Below are 26,722 nucleotides of genomic sequence, written 5' to 3' on the forward strand. Positions count from 1 at the left end.
ACAGAAAAGTCTGCTGAAAAGCTGAGGGATGGAGGAGGTAAATTACGCTCTGGCTCGATTCCTGTTACTCGGGACCATGCAGGCACAAATAGCAATAAATTTAAACATAAAGAAAAGCATTTATGGCTGTTAAGTGTGGTCAGACCCCGGCACTCTCTGGAGAGCCTATGAGGCATTCCTGCCTGGCAAGACCCAAAGCCCGAGTGGATGTGGCCATGGGCCATTAGCAGGCATGGGGAACCCCACTCAGGGCGGGGGAGCTGCACTGTAGCATCCCCTGGGGTCCCTTCCCACATCCACATCCTTGGATCTCCATGGATTGTGCCATGGGCCCTTACACATGTATGTGATCAGATCAGTTTTATATGCTTGATTCCCACCATGAGGCACCCAAATCAACATCACAGCCCATCTACGCCAGCTTCACAGGTTGCAGGAACCAGAGGGCTGCCTTCCGAAGGTGCTGGGTAAGCCAGCTCATGTCACAGACTCACAGAATTGCTTGGGTTGGAAAGGACCTTAAAGATCATCCAGTTCCAACCCCCTGCCATGGGCAGGGACACCTTCCACCAGACCAGGTTGCTCAAAGCCCCATCCAACCTGGCCTTGAGCACTGCCAGGGATGGCACAGCCACAGCTTCTCTTGGCAACCGGTTCCAGTGCCTCACCACCGTTTCAGTAAAGAACTTCTTCCTCACATCCAACCTAAACCTCCCCTGCTTAAGTCTGAACCCATTACCCCTTGTCCTATCACTACAGTCCCTGATAAGAGCTCCTCCTCAACATCCTTGCAGCCCCCCACGCTCCTCCCCTGCCACCGCCCCTCCGAGCGTTGCGCCTGCAGGGCCGCTTGGAGCCCTCCAGGGGGCGCTGCCGCGGCAGCTGGCGGCCTCTGTGCCTCTCTTGGCGCAGGCCGGGGCCTGCCCCCGGTGCAGTGCTGGCAGAGGGGGCGGTGCTGTGGCAGCCGCCCGTCTCGCCGCCGTAGTGGGGCTGCCGGGCCGGGCCTGGTCATGGAAGCGAAGAAGATGAACCTGCCGCGGGGCCCCGAGAACCTCTGCTTTGACAAGGACGAGTTCATGAAGGTGAGTGAGGGCTGCGGAAGGATACTGGGGGTCCAGGGCGCCGCGAGGGGCCTCTTGAGGAGGGAGGTGGCGGGTTACTTGTGGGGTGAGGGGGTCCGGAGCCTTGGTAGGGCACTTGTAACTCCACCACGGCTTTTTCCCTGTGTTGAGGCCCCTGGAGGATCGCTGTGTTAGCGAAGGGGGTCCGGGCCGTTTGCAAGGCCAGGCGGCTTGCACCTCTGCTTTTGCACCGAGCAGGGCTTGCCTCTGCGAGGTTGAACCGGAACCTGAGCGGAGGGGAGGCGAGGGGAGGGGATGGGATGGGCGGGAGGAGAGGCCTGACCGAAACGACACCTTGGGCGTTGCAGCCGGGTGGCCTCAGTGCCTCTGTGCCGGGCCGAGTGCTGCCGGTCACCTCCTGGGGCAGACCGCAGGCATGCTTCCTCCAAGTCAGCCTCTGCGTGCTTTGAAGCTAAGTTGCAGGTAGACTGATAGCCGGCATTCGGGCCTCATTGCTTGGAGAGTTTAAGAGTAGTTCTTAATACTGTATTCCGGCATATGTTTGGGTTTTCTTTAAGAGCGTGCAAGGAATATACAGTCCTGTGTTTTGGAGAGCTAGTCTTTTAGGTAATGTGACCCACGACGTGTGCTTTTGGGATTACAGACCAAGATTTTGAAACATTTAAAACTACTTTGTTAAGTAGCCTTTTTGGCCCCCCCCCCAGCTTTAGTTTGGTCAGCTCTCTGGCATACGGAATACTTTTATTTTGGAGGTGGGGAGGGATGTGTTCCTGGTTTGAACTTTTTATTTACATCCTTATCTCTTTCCTGTTTCATTTACAGCCGGATTTTGATGTTGATCACTTCGTATCAGACTGCAGGAAGCGTGTGCAGTTGGAAGAGCTCAGAGAGGATCTGGAGCTCTATTACAAACTCCTTAAAACTGCTATGGTAGAACTCATAAATAAGGACTATGCAGATTTTGTTAATCTCTCAACAAATCTAGTAAGTCTTATTAAATTGTACTGTGTAGTTCAGGGTTCATGTAGTTTAGTAAGATTTTTAGTTTTCATATGACAAGTATGTGGCTTTATTTTGGCACTGTCATCTTAAACTGTGACCCCTTCTGACTGCCAGAGGGAAACTGAAAGACAGATCCTGTAGAATTCAGGTACTGTACGGAATTGCTGTTGGTCTGTAGTAAATGTTTTAGATGAATGCTTTTTGTCTTGAAAAACTAATTCACTAGGAAGTTAGACTCCAGGCAACTTTTTTTTTTTTTCTCAAACTGTCAGCAGTTGTAAAATTGAAGGAAATAAATCATTAAAACAGAGTAGCAATGATACAAATAAAGGCATTCTGAGGGATTCTTACAGAAGACTTTAAACTTACTATACAGTCAGTATATCTTGAAAAAAAAAAAACCAAACAAAGCAAAACCCAAAACAAAACCAAAAACCCCATCAACATATTTGACTGAAAATTGTGATTATTTTCATATTAAAATGTCTTGCCCACTCTCTCTCCTGCTCTTTCATTCCAGTTCATCCAGGATTGAATTATACAGGTTCAAAGACTGAGATTTACCAATCTTTTTAATAGGAAGAAAAATTTCCATCGGTCAAGGAATTATTCTTTTTTGGCTTTGCGTGACAAGCAGTCTAATGTCTTTATGCCGATATGTGGGGTAACATATTTTTGCATTTTGCATTTAAAACTGGAGACTATAAAGGGGAGGTATCTTTTGTCAGTTCTCTTTTAGTATCTGTAAAGTCATTTCTTTGTCTTTAATTCACGTATGAGCTTATCAAAAATGTCATAAATATTTTTATTATAATTGCTTTAGGTTGGCATGGACAAGGCTCTTAATCAGCTTTCAGTACCCTTGGGACAGTTAAGGGAAGAAGTTATGGTATGCTCAAAACGATCATTGTACGCAGCTTGGTAAACTTCAGCTACTTTTCATATGTTGTACAGAATGTCTTTTACTTATGTCACTGATTATTAAAATAAACTAAAAATTAATGACTTAGAATGGTAGTAGGAGAAGCATTGTGTTTTCAAGCAGTTGTAGCAGCACTAAATTTACATTTTCATGAAGATATAAAAGATTCCTTAAACATGATAAATGAATGAACTCTTGCAAGACAAGTCTATGGTGAAATATTGATTCTGTTTCAATATTTGAGTAACTTTTTAGTAGGTAGTAAATAACTCAGAAACAACACTGGCCCCTTAAGGACTTTTTTTCCTCAGAGCTGTGGTTTAACCGTAGAAGATCACCCTCTTGAAGGTGGGTCTTATTCTCCCACACTGGCTTGGTCTTCAGCAGAGGGCAATTTTTGATCACCTTGGCAGCCAGTTTAGAGGGATGTTTGCTGCATAAATGTGCCTTCAAAATATCGCAGCCTTGATGTCTAAAATAGACAACAGGTTCAGTTACCATAGATAAATATTTATTATGTGAAAAATGCAACTTATGTCTGATTTCTGTCTTCAGTTTCAAGATATCATATTGGTTTTAACTGGCCGTTTCTGGGTGAAAGGTGATTTGTTCTCAGTAAGAACACTTCTAGTCAAAATGATGAAACTTCTAGTGGCAGTACTTAAGGAGCAGGTTATACTTTCAGTTATTTAGTCTTATTTCTGGCTTTTTCACATAGAGGGCAATGGATATACTGTAGCTTTTATCACTCCTATATTCCTAGTAATCCTTCTCCTGTTTTAAGTTAAGATTTTTGATTTAAGGTTTTTTTAAACCTTAAGTGGGAAGTGACCTTTACGTAGTGACTTTCTCTCTCAGAGTCTTAAGTCTTGTGTCAGTGAAGGAATCCAGGCAGTAGATGACCGGATGACTAAACAAGAAGATATCAGAAGAAAAAAGGTATAACAGCTAAATTATTACTTTTAAAAGGTCCTCCTTAGGATGACTTTGGTTTTGCCACTAACCCGAAGAAAATTTAAAAAGTTCTAGGCTGTCTAGATGCACACTGTGCAGGATTTTGTACCTATAAAAACAGTTATTGACATTGTGGTTGGCAGACTATTTTTTTTTTTTTTTTACACTATCTAATTGAGCAAAAATATTTTACTTTATTTGCCAAAACTATGCATTTTTTATTTGGTTGGCTTTTGTTTCTACTATAGTTGCTCATGTTTCTGTTTATAGTAGTGTATAAACTTGCTTATTATGAATGTCATTGCAATACGGTAGTTTACATTTTTATATGGGGGACACTAACATTTGTCTTTCTGCTGAACTTGGGAAGATATCAGGGATAAGAACATCTGTTCTATGTCTATGACAAAAATGTGTCTGTGGGGTTTTATGGACTTACATGAGCAGTACTTCGGCTGATACATGGCTCTAGCATTAGGATGAAGGGAGAAAACTTACATCAGTAAAAAAAACCAAAACAACAAACCTAAAAAGCTATCCAAAATATCTCCAGGGTCATTAGGTAATGTAAATTGGGATTGGGTTCATCCATGAAAAAATTTTCTTTAATTGCAGATGTGTGTCCTGAGACTTATTCATGTTATTCAGTCTGTTGAGAAAATTGAGAAGATACTACATTCTCAAGGCAGTAAAGAATTGTCCTCGTTAGAGGGAAACAGGTAAAAAATGCAATACTCAGTTTTGCTTATAATTGATGGGACTAACTTTATTTCATGGTATTACTGTAGATAAGTTTACAAGCATTGGGATATATATTCAGAAATGTAACTCTGATGGAATAAGTGAATGTTACTTCAGTAATTTTGGAGTTTGTCTTCTGTAAACTGGTTGGTCACACAACCTGTAACTCAGCCTCCAAAGTTCTGAATTGCAGTGCTTTCAGTAAATGTGCTATTTGAAGTTGCATGCAATAATATTTTTTTTCTTGGAAGTCACTAATCCTGTCATGTCTGAAATGTTCTCTACACTACGTTTTATTCCAATACCATTTTTAAGTAAAATGGGAATTAGCTTTTCCCTGCTAGTTTTCCCTGCTTTATATATAACCAAAAGGACTGCTGCAAGAATAGTCTAAGGCAGGCAAGCCACACATGTAAAACTTCTGGTACAAGGAAGGTTTGTGACAAATTCCAACAGACTCACAAGTTTTGTTTTTCAACAACTTCAGGGAAAGAAAGGTAGGACTGCTTCTTTAGAGATAACTGTCACATAACAGAAAGGAGAAATAAATCTGGATGGTGAAGAGCATTTACTGCAGTTTCTGAGCTCTGTAAATCTGACTTTTCATGTGACCATGAACAGCACTGCCATATAGAAGACAGTACTTCATGCTGAGGCAAGATCTTATGTTCCTCTCACCTTTGGTTCACCTACTTCATATCTTAGTAGCCCCAAAACAACTCTAGTCATGTTGCCTGTTCCAGAGTATTATTACATGATTGCAGTAATTGTAGTAGTACCTATCAGGATTCCAAACATTTAGATTAAATCACAAAAACTGGGGGAGATTATTATCTATCTGCTGCGGATGAAACTGAGTTGATTTGAAAGAATCTGACTATGTATTCCATCTTGTATAATCTCTTTTCTAGCTCACTTTTAACAGGACAAGTTTTAGAGAGAATTGCCACAGAATTTAATCAACTACAATTTCATGCAGTACAAAGCAAAGGAATGCCCCTTTTGGACAAAGTAAGACCAGTAAGTATTGCATGGTAGTCAACATTTGCAGGGTCAAGCAAAACCAATAAAATTGAAAGACAAATGCCTGTTTTCACAGTTTTGTTGAATTAATTTATGGGTAAAAATGTGTTTCAAGAGGTAAATTTTGTCAGTCAAGTAGAAGTATTGCTGCTTCTGAAGATCTAGACTTTGCTTCCTAACTTTAGAACAAATTACTTAAGAGTAGGAAATATAACAAGTTTTTTGTCAGCCTAATGTATCTTGCAGTTTGCCTGTTTGGTGATATTGAGGCTTAGTTCTAGAGACTGATGTTGGTTTTGTTAGCTGCAGTGTATAGACCAGAATATAAATGGAGTATTTCTGCAGAGTTGCTGTCTTGAGTATATTCAGGTTTGTCTTTTCGTGAAATTTATTGCCAAACTCTGGCTATTCAGCCTGGTACACTAATCTCTCTAATAGTCTGTTTGTCGTAACTACTGTCACAGATGAATTGATGTTTTGTGTTTTTTTTCTTCTACCCATTCATTGGGAAGAGGGAATAAATGAAAACTTGTGCTGAAAGGTAGATATCATGGAGACGGGGTAATGCTTTTACTGGGTTAGCATGGAGTTGGCATTCTTGATTGCTTTAGGGCTAGTAAGGTAGTTCATAGTTCCATTTTTTCATTATATACACACGTCTGTTGGCAATATAAACATGTTTCAGCTCAAGACTTCCATGGTACCATGCTGATTCATGGACAGTTTACAAGGCCATTCTGGTCACCTTGTTATCAGACATGTTATCAGACACTTACAGGAGTAAGTGCAAGCAGCAGAGTAGTATCCATGGTGAGAGAACCTTTGTTACTTTGTTGTGTGGCTTCCTTAATGGTGCTTGCCAGGACTTCTGTCCTGTACCTCGTGTTGCTAAGGTCATCAGATTGTAGGTTTCATGACTAGTCAGCAGTTGGGTTACTGACTTGGCATGTTTAGAACAAATTCTGTGGAATCGTTTTAGGATGGATGAGCACAACAGCATGCAAAAGGGCAGAGAATAATTTTGACTGGTTAAATTGGTACTTCAACTGTAACTACTAATGTGCATTTCTGAACTTGTTTCAGATACAGAGTTGTAAGGACCATCTTGGGCTAGCAGTGTATCTGCAGGTAGGGTAGCAAGGATTTGGATCTAGTGGAAGAGATGTAGCAGGAGATCTGGAATAAGAGTCATCAAAAAGAATGTATGTTGACTGAAGCAGCTGTTTGGCAGAAGCCAGGAGGAATCTAATGACGTCATTTTTTTGGTACCAGTGTCACTCAATGTCTTTGGTTTGCAGTAATTTGACAAGTAGTGCTGGGAACACACTGTCAGGTTTTGCAGTGAGGGATAAATGCCACAGTTGTTATCCCAGTGACTTACTGTAAAACTGTTGTGTGTTATCACACATAGTGGTTCAGTTGAACAAGGAACATTTATCAAATTTTCAGGATAAAGGTGACTTTAGATAAGTTAACACATAATTTGCAACATACAGAGGAAAATACTTGCCTTTTAACCTTATTCTAATAAATACTCTGTTAAATAGTATCAGTAACCCACTGAGCTTGTGCTAATGTTCATTTCTTGCTAACACTTAATAAAACTTGTGCACCTTTCAAATGAAAATAGCGAACTGAGGTATTTCTGAAAGAATATACTTCAGCAATAATGACAAGGCTTTGTTTTTTATTACTATATTTGTTTCTCTCCATAGCGTATAGCTGGAATAACAGCTATGTTGCAGCAGTCTCTGGAAGGGCTGCTCTTGGAGGGCCTTCAGACTTCAAATGTTGACATAATACGTCACTGTCTTCGCACTTATGCAACAATTGACAAAACACGGGATGCAGAGGCTTTAGTTGGCCAAGTGCTTGTAAAACCTTATGTAGATGAGGTAAGATAAAAACATGAATCCTAAGAAAATTAATTGTTTTGCAAACATGCTTATTTTTCCTGTTAAACTCCAGCTTTCATCATCAGTTTCAAAATGCCTTTGAGGAGAGAGCAGGAGAACTGAGCCCCAGCACAAAGTCTTTGTTTGTTGTTATTTTAGAAAAACAGGATTCTCTTTCTTACCTGTGGAGGGTTATTTTGGGCCAAGGAGTCCAAAAAGCAAACCTTAAAACAAGTGTATGACTGCAGTAAAATCCAGTTTATTCTGGACCAGCGTCCATCTGTGGGAATTGGACCAGATCTGGGGCTTGCATTTCTCCATGGCTGGCTCAGTAGCAGGCAAATGCAGCAAAAATAGTTCTTAGTGCAATGTCCTTTTCTTCCCATTGTCTGAAGAAGCAGTTTCTACATTTTCTAGCTGTTCCCTGTGACAAAACAGTATGTCTGATGCCACCTGAGCTGTATGTCGTTGTCAGTAGGATGTTTCTTTTCTGCTGCTGGGAATGAAACATTTAAAATTTTCCTGACTTTATTTTGTATGCATACAGATTTATAAAGCAAAACTAGCTCCTGGCTTTGGGTGGGAGAGGGAGTCAACTGATGGTTGTCCTCCCCTTAAGGACAAACTTCCTTTGGGTGCTTGCTAGTGCTGTAGCAACTGCTCTGGTGGGGGACAGGTCATCTTTCCCCTTCAGTTTTCTCAGTGCCTGTTCTTTCCCCACTTCTGCACCATTCTGCTTCTTTATGTAGCAAGAGGCAAAAGTGTTCAGACAGGTAGAAGAATACTAAGAAATGTAAGCTATTGTTCTCTTTTTGTATTGTCTAACTATTGTCTGCCTTCTCTTCATGGCAGCAATTGTCTGTGTTCACTGGATATAGGGTACTGTCCAGGCAAACTACTTTGCTAGCTGCATGAAAGGCTTAGCATTTTCACAGAAGATTCTTAGCTATTGGCTTACCTGCATGTGGGACTGAACCATCAACATCTAAATTTAGAAGAGATTTATGACTTTGTTCTGAGATTCGATTAGCTTTTCCCAGCCATCCGTTTAATTTCACAGACTGCTTCAGGTGTCAGTGATATATGAAGTGGGTGGGGAGCCAGACTAGCATTTAAAAGTAAGAAACTCATTCCCGTTTTTGCGGCCAATCTTCCCAGCTAGAGTGCTGCATTAAAGGAAGTAATAATTCAAGCTGGCAAGTTATACTTGGAAACTGTAATATAAAAAAGTAATATACTAACTATCCCAATGTTTGGCTTGCAGTGGTAGGAGTTTTGAAGGACTAGACTGTGAGTCTTGCATTACAGTATTTTATATTCAGTTTTCTGGCGTTTAACATTGAACTCTTCCTGGCAGGTGATTGTGGAACAGTACGTTCAATCTCATCCTAATGGCCTTCAGTCTGTGTACAATAGACTGTTGGAATTTGTTCCTCATCATTGCCGTCTCTTGCGTGAAGTAACAGGCGGAGCTATTTCAAGGTAACTATCTTGTGGTTTCTTTCGATTGCACTGAAGTTACAGCAAATATCATACACTTTCAAAATGCTGTGCATAATTAGTTTTGATGTAGAAGCCACCTGTCTGGCCTTTCCCAAAGATTCACAGTCAGGCTTGATTTCTGGTTCATATCTGTGTTTTTTCCAAAACAGAACACTGAACAGACTTCCTGGGTGCTGTGGCCCAGACCTTCAGAGTGGGGAAAGAGAATCCTTTGTTTCAGTAGTAGAATTTAGTACTGTTCATAGTACAGTGTGTCAGATAGCTTGTTTTTTGAATCCATGAAATATGATTGTTCATTTCATTCAAGGAGAAAAGCATAATAAAGCTATTAAAAAATGTAAGTTCAAATATTACTGGGTTGTTAGTGCACATCAGAAAAGTGGGCATGGTCCCCAGAGGCTTGCTGTTTTTTTGCATGTACTAGAACTACAAGTTTAATTGATTTGTACTTTCAGTGTCTTTCTAAAAGTGCTTAATTCCTGTGCAATTAAATTGGCTGTTTTGAGGGCGAAATAATTCAGGTCTACTGAATTTTATCCATTTATTCATCTGTTTGCAGGCTGGTTAATATAGTAGACTACTGTAATTAGCAGAACTATGGATGTAGCCTTTAGGGACTGCAGAATTACTTTTTCTGATTAGTCATCCATTGCGGAGCTTTTTATGACTCCTAAGTTTTACTAACATTTCAATTCTTTTAATCCCTTAGCAAGTTATAATCTTTCTTCTTAATAATGTAATGTTTGTACTATGATGTACTGAACCGGAATTAAATGCTTGTATCTCTTCTGCTCTCAGTTTATAAATTTTTGTAAGCAAGGTAGCTTCTAATCTGCTTTGAAGCACAATGTCATGTATAAATACAGAGTGGAACAATTGTGAAGAACTTCTGTTTCTTTCCATTGCATTAGTTGCATTACTCTACTTGGTACCTCTTTGGAGTTGTTGAAATACACAAGTAAGGAGAGGAGTTTTCAGCTGAAATGTAATCATCTTCTGGAACACACTTGCAAAATACATAACTGATAAGATTTTAAAGCACTTTGAGAGTTATAAAAAATACTTTTCATTTGCTGAGACTGTGGGATTGGATAGGAGACCTCAAAGGAAGAATAAGGGAATTAGCATACCTACATAGAAAAACTTAATCGCATCTCATCTAATGCAGTGCATGTCTTTTTAGTTAATCCTGCCTTCACATATAAGGCTGATGGTAAAATATAACTGTGGAATAATTGCAATTTTATTTCAGTGAAAAAGCAGATATTGTTCCTGGATATGATTTCTTAGTGAATTCAGTGTGGCCAGAAATAGTACATGGTTTAGAAGAGAAATTACCATCACTATTTAACCCTGGAAACCCAGATGTGTTTCATGAGGTAATCATTTTTTTTTTTTTCATTTCTGATTCCTTTGGCATATACAAGACTTGAATGAGTTATGTTCTCTAGGGTTTTTTTTCCTTGCTGCTTTTGTGTAAATTCGTATTGTTGCAAGAGGTTATCTCAAATCACTTGATTTAATTTTCATAGGAATTAATTCTCCCCTCAAGTTTGCCAGGAAATCTCATACAGGAAGCCACTAATCACGTGAATTTGGTCATAGCATTTGTTTTAGGAGTAGGTGTTCCTTCTTAATTGTAGAATTGCAGCATAAGTGAAGGTGGGAGGGGACAACTCCAGTGTTTGCCCAAGAGTAGGACTTCTGTATAGAAAAGGCTTTAATGGTAGTGCAATACCTGAGTTACAACTTGCTTTCTGCTGTGGTTGGCTAAAAAAATTTGTTTCACTTGCTTGTTTTAGTTTTTGCTGTCTTTCAGTACTGCAGATTATGTTGTGATTAGAATCATGAATCGACTAATAGAAGCAAAAATATTTGAAGGCAGTATGATAAGGTTTAGAACATAAAAGATGTATTTTCTGTGGTATTGCAGTTAATTATGAAGCCTGGTTGCATTATAAAATGAATTTAAACTATTTGTCACTTTTATATTTTCATCATTGGCAGCGCTGTCCTGCCTCTAGAAGATCATCTTTTACTAGTGTTGAAACAGATTTCTTGGTCTGGTATGACAATTGGCTGTGGCAGTACTTGATTAGTGTGTCACAAGCAGAAAATATGAGCTTTGTGATCTTCTTCATGTCCTGTCTGTATTGAAAAGGATTGCTGAAATTTTTGATTTTTTGATTTTTTTTGAACTTGCAGCTTGACTCATGATTACTGTGAAACTTTTCAAGATGGAGATGGCAGGCAATAAAAAATAGTGTGAACAAAAGCACAGTAGGTGGCTCAGAACAGATGACTTAGAGAAATGTTAGATTGCTGGTGAAGGTGTCTAATGATTCTTCTTCCTGTGTTCATGCAAAACCGCTTTTACCTAAATAACTTGTATTTGTCTTGGAATTTAAGATCTTTTTCATACAGATATATGAATAATTGAAGGCAGGCAGATATGACAGTGAATGTTTGCAGGGCAGGCTCTGAATAAGAAGCAAATAAAATAGATGTTGAAGGAAGTTATGGTAATGCTGTGCAAATGACACTGTAGTATGTTCCCCCTCCTGGTAAGAATACTATGTTTGCCATACAGTTTCAGTCACTCTTCAAGCTTTCACCTAATGCCCTGAATGCTGCAAATTGTGACCCATGCCGGGCTTCTGTAGTCTCTGCTGTTTGGTTTACACAAGAATGTATTTTATCTGCAGAGGAGCTAGGTTTGTTGTTTTAAATTAATTCTTTTTAAAAGGCTGTCGTATTATACTGATACTGACCAGCAGTGACATTGTGTTTATTAAACAAACATAAAACCCCATCATCCCCACATGACTTTCAGGTAAACCATGTAGTAGGTCTAAAGTACTTTCCAAACTGCTTTTGACTACTTAAGTGACTCAGAATCTAAACCATTATTTTTTTTTACCTAAAAATCAATAAGAAGCTGACATGCCAAGTGTAAAAATTTCTGCCTGAAGACTGATAGTTCTGAAATAAGAGGGGGAAAATCAACCATTAAAATTGTTTCTGCACTGCTGATAAACCAAGTAATGCAACACAGATTTGAGACAGTAATCTTCTATCTGTGTTTTCTAGATTAATAGAAATTTAGAAAAGTGTATTTTTTCCAGGTTTGTTTGCATATGTATATATGTATAGGTTTAATGCTGAAAAGTTTGAATATGCAGTATTATCTTTTGGGAGGTTTTATAGAGCTGGAGAAGAGAAAAATTATTTTTTAAATCCTGGAAGAATTGAACTGGCAGTGTAAGCATGAATGTTAAATCCATGCACCGTTTACTTATGTAGAGTTTTTCTTAAAATTGTTTCATGTTGTTGTGTCCTTATTTCTGAGTCAGATTTGTAGATTTACAGGGTATGTGAAAAGAGTACTTCTTTTATACCTAAACACTCATTTGACATTAAGTTTAGATTCCTCTGTTAGAAAATTGCTCCATTTTGTTTCCCACTTTAGCTTCTCTTGAAGTCAGCAATTCAGTCCTAAAAGCTGAAATGGGAATGAGTCCTACAGTTAGTTCTCTCTCTGGGATATAATGTTATCAGTAACTAGATAAATGTCTCTTGAGTTGTGTTCTATTTTGAACATGAATGTTAGATCTTTTAAGAGTTTTTTGGTTTATATCGCTGACTAATACTTATGGTAACAAAGCATTAACAGCTTATTTACCTTTTTACATTGCTTAGTTTAATAGAAAGGAAGCCTGAAAGGATACTAATCTGTCATTCATTTTGGATTTAGCTCCCATGCCTTGTATGGTTCCATTGTGTTATAAATACAACCACTTTGGGAGAAAAGTTGTTACCTAAAAGCTTTTGTGTGCAATTTTCAGAATGCTGTCTTGACCCACCAAACTGTCTTTACACACTACAACTGCCATGTCACAAGAAAAATATGCTTAAATTATACCTTTAACAAAGTTAGGAACTTGCTGGCATACGCAGCGTAAAAGCCCATGTCAGTACATGTCGTGTAGCCACAGGAGTTTCTGAGAGCAGACCCTGTAAGCAGCAATTCAGGAGCTTTTCCTAAGAATGTTCTGCTGGTTCGTAAGAAGCAAAGTCACATCACTCATGTAGCGCTCTGGACTGTCGGAAAAGTCTTGCTGCCCTGTTGCTGCTTTTACTGCAGTGAAATCAGAAGCACCAGGATATTCAATCAGGCTTATTTCATTAATTCATAGTGGCTTACTGAGCATGTACCATAGGTTTTAGGGCTGCTTTGGTTTGGGTGTTTTTTAAAAGAAACTTGCACATAAGCCAAACTTTTTCATTGCACAGGTAGACTTTAGCTGTATTTTGATTCTAAATTGGTTTACACAGGCTTTGTGTTCTTGGCTTTCTGCTTTGTGTGTGACTTAATTTATTATTTCATTACTTTCAGGGTATTAGTAAGTTACTGTTTAGAGTAAGCCCACAGTGCCTTTGAGTATTAATATAATCTCTCTTTGCTTGCAACTGACTTAACACTGTTTGTAAACATCTTATTAGAAGTATACTGTGGATAAAGTTTATCTGAAATTGAAGTTCTTATGCAAATACTTGGTATTTGCAAAACATAGTTTTAGGCAAACAGGTCTAGAAATTCCTATAATACAGGTCCATATAACAAAAAAATAGGCTTTCATTCTCGTGTTTATATTTACTTTGGGATTCATTCCTGATTATTTGTTTGTTGTATGCTTGTTATCTCCTGTGACTGACTGTTCTTAGTACTGTGCAACACTGTTGTTCCACTCCAGTGACTAAGCTCAGAACTATTCATACATACCTCTGATCAGTTCTACTTGTTCAGGGTACTTGGACAATTTTATGCTTTTTAGAAGTGTCCTGCACTGGCTTTTCTTATCACAGAATAAGCACTACTAGTTAATCGGTTTTGTTTTCACTGCAATCCATGATTTTAGCCTAGCATGATTAAGTAGTGGAGTTAGTGTCAGCCCATTCTGAAGTGTGATTATCTGTAAGTGTAATACAAGAGTTCTGCTGGATGAATAGTGACTTTCCTTGTCTGCTGGGACCTGGCATGTTATCAGAATGCTTGTTCTCCGCCTGCAGAAGTACACTACTAGTATGGATTTTGTACGGAAATTTGAACGACAGTGTGGCTCCCAGGCCAGTGTGAAACGGTTAAGAGCTCATCCATCTTACCACAGCTTTAATAACAAATGGAATTTGCCTGTGTATTTTCAAATAAGGTTAGTATGCAATTTTTTTTTTTTCTCACTTTCAAACGTAAAAGTCAATCACAGCGAGATGATCTGGCTTAGGGTCAGATCTCATAGTTCAGAGTTTCCCTTGTCAGCAAATTGTAGAAGTCAGACTAAGAATTTAATTAGTCAAGTAACTGTTTTATACATCTTTTGGTAATTGGGCAAAATCACAGCCAGCTGCTCTTGAATATGTACTGCATTACACTGTTTTTGGTGCATTACTCATAAGACATTCAGGAACAGATGTAGGTAAGTCTTGAAATCTTGTTTCAAATTCTTTTTCTCTAGTATCCCTGGAACTAAACTGTGTGTCGAAGAATGCTACTTGTGCTGCAAATCCAGAGGAATACTTACTGTGAGGGAAGGATTCTTTCTTCTTAGAAATAGAGAATTAAAGGACTTGATAACTTACAGCTTTTCCAGATCTAGAATGTTTCTGGCATTCTTTGTGTCTCACAGGATATACTCTGTGAAGTGCTGGGTCTTGCAACATGGCTTTCCCAAAGATTCCCCCTACTATTTCCTTTTCCTGAGCAGTTAAGTAATAAGTTTTAGGTTACTTTTCCAACAGGTCTGATGTATCTGCAGCATTATCTTTTACAGATCTTGCAGCTAAAAGAGAGCAGAAAAACCCAAGAAAGCCCCATCTTAATTCAAGTAATGCTAGAATGTTAATGAACAGAATAGAACGTAAACCATATTTTTAGGAAGTGTAGTCTGCACATCTGCTTTATGGCTGGATACCAAGTCTCCAGGCAAGAAAGAGAACTATTGATGAAGTCTGCTATGACCTAAGTGTGCTGTGTGTGATCTCTCTTGGTCCAAAACCTTCTGAGGGTCTCTAAAGAAAGCGTAGAATTTCCAAAAGAGAGGGGAGAGAAACTGATGTATTTTTTAACCTGGCATTTTTTTATTGCATGACTTTGTAACTGGCAATAACAGGACAACCATAGCCACATTTATCCAGTATCTTTAATCCAGGATAGATTTGCATTATTGGTGAAAAATTTCATCCAGGAATCTTAGAAGTGCTGGAACTAGTATAAGTGACAGGAGCATGGGGCTATGAGCAGAGTCTTGGTGTTTTGGTGTTTTGTTGCGTTTTGTGAAATGTAAATGCAAAGTAGCCCCAGGCTCTGACATCCTGGTTTGATTTTTTGCTGGCACATTTGTTCCTTCAGCTGTGTAGTGAATTGATAGGAGGATCTGTTAACTCTGGGCGAAAAAAGGCTGATGTTCAACTCCAGTCAGTTTCTCCAAACCACTTAAATGTACAAATATTTGTGCTGGCCCAAGGGAGGGGGCAGGTGTACTTACTACAGTAGCAGTGCTGAGTGCACAGACTAAAAATGTTGAACTGTAACCATTATGAACCTTTTAACAGATGTATATTGTTAATAGGTGTGTGAGTCTGCCCTTTTTGTTTGAAATGTTTTGTTTGCAACTTTTCTGATAAGTGACCACTTGATCAAACTTTGATATTCTTGCTCATAAAATTTAAATGGACCTTCAGCATGTTCTTTCTGTTCAAAATGTTCTTCTCTATTAGGTATTTTGAGCTTTAACTGATTAAAAAAAAACGTAAAGAACAAAACAAAAATAAAATAAAATTCCTTTAATCCAGGATTACTGTAAATCTAGATAATTCACGATTTCAGTGAATGGTTGGATAACAGCAGCTGTTTTATCTTTCACCTGTTATTCCTATATATGGGAATAATCTGTTAACTTTTGAAAGTGCCCATGAATTCTTCAGTGCACAATTGTGAAAATAATGCAATATATTAATAATATATATATCAAGGAAGCTTATTCTTTATGTTAATATCCTTAAGTCAGGATTTTATTTAAGTATTATTACCTGCCCATGGCAGTGGGATTGGAATGAGATAATCTTTAAGGTCCCTTCCAACCCAAACCAGTCTATGATTCTGTTGTCTTACACTGGCATTTAGAGTTAAGATAGTTGGGATTTTTATTTTTTCAAGCATTTTTCTTTTTTCAATTACAGAAATCACATGTAACAATCAGCTCTCAGTGAAGCCTTTACAAACGATCCTTTAAGGAACAGATAGATGTACAGGCGTTTCTTCTGTAGCAGTGCTGGCTCAAACAGCCCCAGTGACTCTTTCCCTTTCTATTCCTTAAATTACATCAGTAAAACTGAGTGTGGAACTGTGGTGAACGCCACATTGGGATTTTTTTTTCCTATGTAAGAAATATTCAGCAAAAATTGTGTTGTTAAAAATACAATTCCATTCTCTAATCCATTTCACCATAAGACTTTAAGACACTGCTCTGTCAGTGGAAGTGGTGCATAGGCAGGAATGAGGTTTTGAAGCCATTTCACAACTATTTCTAAAGTAAGTTTGGTTGCTAAACATGCATTAGGAGTTTGAATAAGAAAAGCTAGGTGGGTCCCTGGTCTCATCTGGAAATGTCAGTTAAGAGGAATCCTAAAGTTTTGTAGGAAGTTTGATAGAAAGGCCTATGTGCACATAAAAGGGTAATCAATGACAATAGAGCTTTCTGTAGGGAAGGTTAAAGTGATAGCTTTGTTTCAGCATTTAGAGGGAAAAGCTGGTTAAGGAAGTTTTTAGATGAGGGAAATGCTGTGTTGTTTATCCAGTATGCTCAAACTAAGGGAAAGTGTCAAAAATTTCAGTATTAACTTTGCTATTGTACTAAAAAGCTGGGGAGGAAAGGTTTATTTTTTCTGCTGTTTTAAAGGGTGAATTTTTTACAAAGGAGGTGAAAGGTATCCTGTGAGGATCTATTGATTTTTGCCAGGTACAGAATTGTTTGCAGAACCTTATGCCACTCTTCATTAACAAACATGTAGAAAGCTGAAGCCTCTGATGTCATGTGACATATCTGAAGGTCAGCTAAAGCAAGTGTGAGATAATTTGTTCACTTTTAGTTTAAAAACAGAAACAGAACAAAAAAAAACTTCAGTTCTCAGAAAAGCTGAAGATTTGACACACTGTGAGCGATCATTTTGTTAATGTTTGCAATTGTGACCTTGATAATTTCCCAAAGTATCAGCTTCATATCTGCCTGTGAAATGTTAAAGGCTCATTTTCAAGTATTTGAATGTCGGTCTCATTTATATCCCAAATCATGCTGGGAAAAAATAACCATAGATGTAAAATCTGTCCACTGATAACACATTGAAATAATACTGAAATAAACACTGAAAAAAATGTTTAGGCGTCAATTTAAGCAATTGTTGAATTGTAATATTCAAAACTTTTCTGTCTCTCAGATTCAGAGAAATAGCAGGGGCCTTAGAAGAAGCACTTTCAGATACACTAGAGGAAGCACCAGGTAAACTTGCAATAATAGTTTATTGTGAAGGAAATGGTGATATAACTAACAGTGGCTACTGTCTGTCGATTAAGTAGTGACATGCATCCAGTGGATTTACATGAGATTTCTGTTTTCTGATGAACGTATTAAACAGTTCATAGAGAACTGTTTCATTTTTATAGAGAAGGCAATGTGAGAGTATTGTGCTGTTTGTGATAACTTCCTAAAAATACCCCTTTTGGCAGTAGCCCTTCACATATTTGTGTAACTATCCCCTCAGTGCAAGAAGGAAGCAAACTGGTGTTTGGTGCCCTCTAAGTGACAACCAAAAGTCTGTGCTGTGTTACTGTGGAATATTTTTCTTATTTGTTTTAAGACGGTGTAGAGGTGAAACTGGTTATCTGTTGGCAGCATATGCAACATTATAGGCTTGCTCTGGTTTCTCATATTGGTGTCTGCTCCAAAAATATACATTGATTTATGAGCAGATGAGGAGATACACACAGGAAGGATTACAGTGGAAGAGAAATTATGGTCTATTCATTAGAAGTATACTGTAATCAGAAAAGCTTACTTCAGTTAACAGAGTAAATACTCATGAAGAAGGCAGCTAAGAGTCACATAAATGTATCTATGTGTATACACACGTATGCTCTCTGAAGAGAGAAAGGAGAAATAAATCCTAATGGAGATTAAATGCATAAATCCTGCCACTTCAAGGCATTTACCTGGAGCTTGCAGACACATTTATGTCTCTAATTGTATGCTATAAAATGTTAGTGCATGAACTACTTTTAAAATATTTGGTTTAAATATGGATATTCCTACTGTGTTTTAAGGAAATATTTCTATCTCAGATATAACTGTGGTAGGAGCAGTGGTTTAGTGCTGAGGGAGTATTTCTGTTATGGCTGGAAAGCATGTCTAATCATAAAACAGCCAAAAATTATCTTGGGATTGTTACCTCCTAAAATAGATTATTTGGCTAAGCTGTTCCTGCCTTTGTTGCAGGCAAATTCTCATTTGTTGCTTTTGCAACAGTGAAACTTAGTGAAATTTGAAATCTAAAGTAATGAAGAGCTAATATTTTATGACTGTTTTAGACGGTGCTTAATAAATCCTCTTTGTGTCTTTTTGTAAGGCTTTTTTTTTTTTACCTTTTTTTTTTTTAATCTTGGATAATACAATTACACTGATTTTACATCTTTTAAGCATGTGCTTAGGAACTTGATCCTTGTGTGATTGTTTCTAGATGGCAGCTCATACTGTCTTTTGGCCACCCATATGGTCTGGACAAGTCTTCTGAAGTGCTGGTCAGATCAAATGTTTTTGCCATTATTAGCACACCGCCTGTGGAAACTCAGTCTTCAGATTTTGGCACGCTACTCTGTGTTCATTGGTGAGGTAAGAGAACAGCATGCTTGTGCTTTTGGTAATTGGGTATGTCCATCAAGAGACCTTTTGAAACAGAGTGTGTGGCCTCTTTTTAAGCGCTTTTTCCCAGAACTTAACATTCTTTAAGAAGAACACTTTTGGCCAGATAATGAGTTTGTTTTATAAAAGCACTACTACAAAACATGTTATTAACCACAGATATGAGTGTTGCTGCGGTGTTACTGTCTGAAGGTTATCAAGGCTGTATTTCCATGTATGCTTGAGGCCGCCTCTGCCACTGAAAAAAGTAGCCACAATCTTGGTTTTGTTCTTTTTGTGTGTTTACTCATTGATACAATGAAGAGGTTGTGAAACAGCCAGGTGAAAGCTTAACCCTGCCAATAAAAAGGGCTAAATTAATCTAGGTCAGTTGCTTAGCATTGAGATTATAAAACCCGAAGTTTTATGGGCAACTGACTCGACATCAATGATTCCCTGCTTCTGAGCAAGAGAGTTGTACTTTGCCCTTCTACTCCCTGCTCCTAGCTGTACAAGCATGCCTTTGTTTCTTATGTCATAGAAAGACAGCATGATGGAATAGTTGTGATTTAAAGGGACTTCTGGAGGTCATTTGGTACAAATTCCTGCTCAAAACAGGGACATCTTAAGTAAGGTTGTTCAGACCAAGCTTTTTGAAGTTGAATTTTAAGTATATCCAAAGATGCTGATTTCATGCATCTGGGAACCCTGGTCGAATGACTGACCACTTTTTCTTCATATTTGGTCAGAATTTATCCTTGCTACAGTCTCTATCTAGTGCTTCTTACTCTAATACTGTACCTCAAGGAAAAGTTTGAGTCCATCTTATCTTCAAATGCCCCTTAAGTAGCTGAAGACAGCAGTGAGCTCTTCCTTTATCCTTTTCTTGTGACTCAGTTCTCTCAGCTGAATTGACTCATGAACAGTACTGATAAGTGCCAGAGTTAAAACAGAGCAGTTGAATGAAGTATGTGTTTGACAGATTTGCTCAAAATCATCTAACTCTATAGTGCACCAGAAACTGTTTTCAAAATAAATTTTTTAACATAATTTAGGAATGCTAATATGCTTTGTACGTGTGCCATTCTCATGCTGAGAATGTTATACATCCTTTACTGTTTCTCTTTGTCCAGCTTTAACTGCCTTCACTATTGCTAGGGTTCACATCTCAATTTGATGTTTCAGGTTTCTGTAAGGCCTATTTCCAGTGAGAACACAAAGGAAAGCAAAAAATCTGTGTTAGCCGGTAGAAAGGAATCTTCTGTAAGCCTCAACCCTAGTGAGGAACAAGGGAACGGGTCTTCTCCAGAAAGTCAGGCATTGCCTTCTATATCTAGTACTCAGTTGGTACATGTGGCTGCAGATCTGGACAAACTTCAGGATCAGGTTTGTGCTTGTGACTTTACTTACAAAAGAGACTTTGTTATCTATGTATTCTTATTGTTTAGCATCTTGTTAAGGACATGAAATAGTTTAAAATAATGTACAGCTTTTTTTTTAATCTTATATGCTAATACTGGAGTAGTCTAATGTAGAAAATATCCCCTGAAATAAATGGTCTACATTGTGTTTATTTGCAATAGCAGATTACAGAAAAATTACTTTGGTTATTTAAACTCTTTATGAATAGCTGCTGGACTTAACAGCTAGCTAGAATAGTATGTTTCTGGTCATTTTTGGTGGAAAGTGTCACTGTGCCAGAGTCTTACCTTTACTAGTAAAATCTCTGTTGCAACTTGGAGTGTGGTGCAATATTCAGCTTTAGTATTATGCTCTCTTTTAAATATTTACAGGTTTTAATCTTTGAGATTGAAAAAAGTTTTATCATCGTGATTGTACTTTACTTATGGTCCAGAATTTTGAAGAGAGATGTATGGCATTAATTTTCTTCTAGTAGGGATGACTTCTGTGTATTTTTGGTCAATAAGGCTGAAATTTCTGTAATTTGTGAAGTGTTTTTGTAGTACTGGTTTCCCATAAATGCAGTAAAAATATAGAAAAGGTGTCTTTTGATGCACTGGAGGCATAGAACGTAGGGAAAGTAATGAAAATATGTTTATAACATGACTGTATCTATTTGGTTTGGGTTTTGTTTTTTCTTTAGATTCCTGACATCTTAGAAATGGTTAAACCAAAACTTGAAATGATTGGCTTCAAGAATATGTCCTGTATTGCAGGTAAAGCTGAGAGGCTGAATTCAGTCTCCGTCCCCTTTCTCCCAAATCCACTCTGCCAGCCGAACAGAATCAGCTTTTACATACAGTGTCATTATTTACAGTGAAAAAATGGAAAATACTATTGGTTTTATTACTTAAAAGAAGCTTGCTTTAGGTTTAACTTGTTAAATAGAAGCTTTCTTGCCAGGCAAGGTTGGACAGGGTTTTGAGCAACCTGGTCTAGTGGAAGGTGCCCCTTCCCAGGGGAGTTGGGACTAGGTGGCCTTTAAGGTCCCTACCAACCCAAACTGTCCAATGATTCTGTGATCTTGAACTGACATTTTGAGTCTGGAAAATGTTTGATTAAAATTGAGAGTTTGAAGTGCCTTGGTTTTTGGTCTTTTTTTTTGTTTTGTTTTTTGTTTTGTTTTGTTTTTTTTAATGGGAAACATGCAGCCTGATTTCAATTTAGTAATTAAAGCCAAGCATGTAGCTGGTTGAGTGAGCTGTTCCCTGACAGAAATTCTGTGCCGTGAATTCCACTTAGTTCTCTAAATTGGAATTATTGGTAGATGTCCAAGTCCATAAGAGAGGTAGGAGCTTGTGCATGTCCCCCACTCAGTAGACGGCCTGTTGTCCATCACAGCTTTAAGTACGCTGCAGTCATTCCATAGGGAATTTGGATACTGTTAGCAAGAATTCCACAACCACAGTTTCCATGGTAGGTTGGAGCTTTTTGATTCAAGGTCCTTCCTGCATTGGTACTAAAAAAAAAAATGGCAAGCCTGGACAATGTTACTTTTTCCTTCCCTCCATCTGTTTTTGTGACTAAAGAATGGTTGATGTTTTATAAATGGCTGGTGTGTATTTATGAAGCATTCTGTATTTGACACCAGCAGCCATCTAGGATAATGAGTGAAATTGGGATGATAGTGGGGTTCACATAATTTATGTTGTGATCGGGCAGGGTAGCTCAGTTTAAACTTTAGCATTTTTACTTCAATAGGAGCCTTGGAAGACTCAAAAACTTCCTTATCAGCCTGTGTGCCTACCTTGAATAACAGGATTATCCAGGATCTCAGTGAGTCCTCCTTTGCTTACCTGAAGAGTGCACTGGAAGTTCCAAGGTTATATAGGAGAACCAATAAGGTCAGTGCTAGTTGCAGATACAAAAAAAGTCTTGGAAAGGCCAATGCTAAGAATGTTAACCAGGCAGTACATTTGTGAGTTCTTCAGGCACGTTCATATCTTCTTGACAGTCAAGAGCCCTATTAAATACCTTGAGATAATTTAGTGATTTACTGTTTTACTTCATTGCAAAGGGAAAAAAATGGTATTTTCAAAATTTTTGGTAGGGTAACAATGAGGGAAGGGCAAGGAGTAGAACTGTTCATCTGCAAGAGTGGCAGGCTTCTTTCGTCTATGTCAAAAAACTTCTTCCCAGTGAGCTAGCTGCCTGGATTTGATTCAACAAGTATCTTGCACAGAAAGAGCAAGATGAGAATAGCTAAAAAGAGTAATTATTTGAGAAACTGAACAAATAATGTTGAAATATGGTACCAAAACCAATTGTCTGATCTTGGCTCTTTCTGATACTGACTTGCCTTTGCCAGTCTGTCTGCACAGTCATGTTGGTAGTTAGCTTGTTACCATCCAGGCAATAGAGAGAAATTTGATTAACAGGAGCCACAGAGTACTACACCCTTGCCTGATTTGAACACACAAATTCTAAGATTTGGAACTCTTAAGAGGTTAATGATGTATTTCAGGTGTTAGAGATTTTTGTACCTTGGGTGTGTTCTGTTGCTTTGCAGTGCATGAAGTTCACCCAAGCTATGTGTGGATCATCCATGGAGAGGTGAAGCAGTCTGCAAACAAAATTAGAAGAGAAGATAGGGGATACTAGTTATCCCAAAAGCATTCCTGTGGAAAATATACTGAGGGAGCAGGATGGCATAAGAACAGAATAAAAAATGTTTTCTGTTTAGTGAATTGTATCATGAACTAGTAGGTATTTTCACATAGATATAATAGTCTATAGTGGACACTGAGTCTGTTCAGTTTTCTCTGAAATAGGTGTGATCAGAAAGGGTATTTAGGATCATGCCCTGATAACAGGAGTGGCTAGCTAGCACATGGATCTCTCTAAAAGCTCTGGTAATTTTGAACACTGTTCTATATTATATCACATTGTATAACACTACTAAATGATTTTGTGATGGTGTCTTTCCTGTGTATGATGACCTCTTCTTTAATCTATTGTGAATGAAGTACATATCTCTTTGCTTAGGTGCAGGCTTAGGGTTTTATATATGTGCTGGAATTTGATGTTGATGCTTTCAGTAAGTAAATTACTGGTTCTTTTTCCCCACCTTGTTTCCCTGTCATCTACCAGGAGGTGCCAACTAAAGCTTCACCTTATGTTGACAGTGCTCTTAAGCCCTTCTTCCGACTGCAGAATGAATACAAAGGTACATTGAAGCAGCCCATGATTCATCAATGGCTGGAAAGTGCCCTCTCTGAAAGCACACAAAAGTAAGAGGAACCATGCAGAACATTGTTGGTATTAATTGAAAACTCCAGTGTTCATTGAATGGGCACAGGAAGAGTACCTAAAGCACTATGAATTAACTGCAAAGAAAACAAGAATGTACCGTCTTTTGGCAGGGTGTATTTCTTCAGATATACTCTGGTGTCGCTTATTCAGCAGATGAAAAGTGGGATGGATACCCGACTTCTGCTCAGAGCTGTGCATAGGGCATTTGAAAAATTGTTTAGCTCTAGTAATGCAACAGTGAACTAAAAATTTGCATTTTGTTTCAGAATTGATGTAAGACCTTAACCTCGTTATTTTCAGGGAACAGTGGGTGAATTTTCAAGAATCTGAGTTCTACTTTGTTTTGGCTTTTGAAATGTATATAATGATTTCTCAGGGTCAGTGATGAACTAATGTGTATGAAGTAGGCTTTTCTGTAAAAGTGAATTTTTTTTTCTTTCTCATTTATCTTCCTTAATTTAGGTATTATGAAACTGTATCTGATGTGCTAAGTTCTGTTAAGAAAATGGAAGAGAGCCTAAAAAGATTGAAGCAAGCCAGAAGAACTGTAACTTCAAACCCTGTTGGTACAAATGGAGGCATGAGTGATGACAACAAAATCCGACTGCAGCTGGCCCTAGATGTTGAATATTATGGAGAACAAGTAAGTTATGAGAAACAAGTTTATTTATTATTGTGACTAGTTTTGGAAGGGTGTGAGAGGAAAGAGAAGCTTGACTTAGTTTTTTGGCCTTGAAAGCTTTGTCATGGTGGGGGGGGCGGTGGTGCTTTCTTTTTTTCACATCTGTATCATGCAAGTGACTTGAGACTTTGGTGATTGTAGATACCGCTTGAGCAATGCATGCTTTCCTGTCCTTTCTTATACAAATGCAAAACTTGTGCTTAGTGCTCGGAAGCACAAAATAAAACACACTGTATGGACAGATCAGAGGGCAGGGACCTTCCTTAGCTCTGATCATCTTTATGGCCCTGCTTTTGTTTGCCTTCTCTCTGGATATTTCCAACCTTGACTTACTGCATAGTAAGTATTCCCAAGAGCTTTAAAGATGTTAGCCTTATTTGTTGTTCTTAGTAGCTGTAAGTTCCTTTCAACGCCAAATACAAAACCTTAAATAACAAAATAAATAAGAGAAGTAAATGTTCCAGGAAATATGTGCAGTAACTACATGAAATTGTTTAAGAATGCTGTTTTGTACTAATTTATTTCTGAGAATTATATACAGAAATAAACAACATTCAAGTGCAAGTCTGTATCATTAGCTGCCAAGCAGTTGCCATCGGTCTTGTTTGTGAGCAGATTTTGTTGATGTATTATAACAGGTAGATAAAGTCTGCCTGTGTGTTAACAGATGCTTTTCACATATTTGGGACTTAAAGGAAGGAGATTTGGGTGCCAGTATGGAAAAAATCTTACTTATTATTTGGCAGGTTTTTGCTGGAGTGGGCTTTTGTTCTTTTATTCCCATTATGTGCACTAACATCACTGCAAAGGAAATTTAAGCTGAACTGGGGTAGATTATTCATGATCACTTAGGAGCTGTTTTGGTACATGTGAACATTCCAAAGAGTTAGTTCCAGCAGCAAGCACCTTTTTCAGAATCATTTCATTATGGTTTTGTTATGGATCCAGGTTTTCCTTTTTCATTGCATGCTTAGTTTTCTCATGGCCATATTTTCCTAATTGTCAGAGCAATAGATTTCCTGAGTAAGGAATGACTCACAGCAACCTCTCTATTTGTAGAGTTGTTCTCATCCCCCAGGAAGTTGAAGGCTAGAACCATAGGCTCTTGCAGCTTTCATCACCATGCTGTTGGCTGTTCCCGGATATATTCATGTTTATCTTTAAAATTTTCCCCAGAAACCTTATCTGAGGTTTGAAAAAATTTCGGTTGAAATCAATGCATTAAAAACAAACTTAGAGCCAAGTTTCTCTTTCCGACTGTTTCACTGGACAACTTCCAGCTGGATTTAGTTACAGCTTGCCTAGATGATGGTTAAATATTTCCCTGCAAGACACTACATTAGCTGTAAAGACTTAAGTGAGCAAAGTTGGCTACAAATATCTTTTTATAGCCTGCACTGTATGCACTTGTGAGTTTTTGCCACATATCAATGCAGGGCAAATCATGTGTTTTGCTAAATGTTTTAAGTAGAATAATTAGTGAGATTTTAATGTTTTAAAGAAAATAAATGTATGTTCTGTGTTTTCAGATACGAAAGATGGGACTGGAAACAAGCAATCTAAAAAGCTTTTCAGCACTTACAGAGCTGGTTCTAACTGCCAGGGATCAGGCTACAGCGGAACAATCCTAGATACTTTTGAAAACATGTGACTGAAGATAAACAGTGTCCCTAAAAGAAGGAGAATTTAACTCTTTTTTATTTTACCAAATAAAGTAGCAATGAAGTGCTTCCTAATGTATCTCAAGCAGCCAGTCTGCGTATCTACTTTCAAGATAGGCTTGTTTCACCAAGACTGAGCATTTACCAGAGTTTTCCATCATATGGAAAGCAGTCAGAAGTTCTGAACTTTCTACTGTAGAATAAAAGTGGAAGAAAATGTGTTTTTTTATTTTTGTTGTACATCTTAAAATGTAGAAGAATGAACTTATATGATGAAAATAATATGTAATAAATTGTCTTCCTAACTTCTGGTGTCCCATATATTTTTAATTCAAATGGATTCATTGATGGCTGTCAAAACCTTTCAAAGGACTTTATTCTAGCTCTTCTGGAATAAAGAAAATGCTTACAGGAATAAGAATCTGCTGTTTATTGTTACTGCTTTGCACTTACCTGCTTCCCCTCATTGTAGGATATGCTTGGCTCTTGATTGAGGTTTGAGTGGTTTCATTTTACTGATTTTTTTTTTTTTTTTTAATTTTTTTTTTTTATTCTATTTTTTGGGGTTGGGGGGGAAGGTGTCTGTTGGAATTTGGC

At 38.1% G+C, this 26,722-nt stretch overlaps 1 protein-coding gene across 3 annotated transcripts; it reads left to right on the plus strand.

Annotated features, from left to right (window-relative positions):
• Positions 1-895: 895 nt before the first annotated feature.
• COG2 (component of oligomeric golgi complex 2) lies at positions 896-26,430 on the plus strand. Of its 3 annotated transcripts, XM_062641720.1 has the most exons (18): positions 896-1,082; positions 1,905-2,066; positions 2,908-2,973; positions 3,865-3,945; positions 4,576-4,679; positions 5,613-5,721; positions 7,440-7,619; positions 8,977-9,101; positions 10,375-10,501; positions 14,193-14,332; positions 17,613-17,674; positions 18,909-19,060; positions 20,255-20,455; positions 21,174-21,246; positions 22,232-22,374; positions 23,621-23,760; positions 24,245-24,425; positions 25,994-26,430. In XM_062641720.1, exons 1-18 carry the CDS (start codon positions 1,011-1,013, stop codon positions 26,093-26,095), a joined length of 2,220 nt encoding a protein of 739 aa, XP_062497704.1. In that variant the 5' UTR covers positions 896-1,010; the 3' UTR covers positions 26,096-26,430. The 3 variants fall into 3 exon arrangements, with proteins under 3 accessions (XP_062497704.1, XP_062497705.1, XP_062497706.1); XM_062641721.1 differs by lacking the exons at positions 896-1,082; positions 1,905-2,066 and having other exon boundaries at positions 2,909-3,005; XM_062641722.1 differs by lacking the exons at positions 896-1,082; positions 1,905-2,066 and having other exon boundaries at positions 2,961-2,993.
• Positions 26,431-26,722: the final 292 nt, after the last annotated feature.

This window comes from Pezoporus occidentalis, unplaced genomic scaffold (genome assembly GCF_034315485.1).
Source record: "Pezoporus occidentalis ecotype Australia unplaced genomic scaffold, CSIRO_AGI_Poc_V1 ctg7, whole genome shotgun sequence".
NCBI classification, from domain to species: Eukaryota; Metazoa; Chordata; class Aves; order Psittaciformes; family Psittacidae; genus Pezoporus; species Pezoporus occidentalis.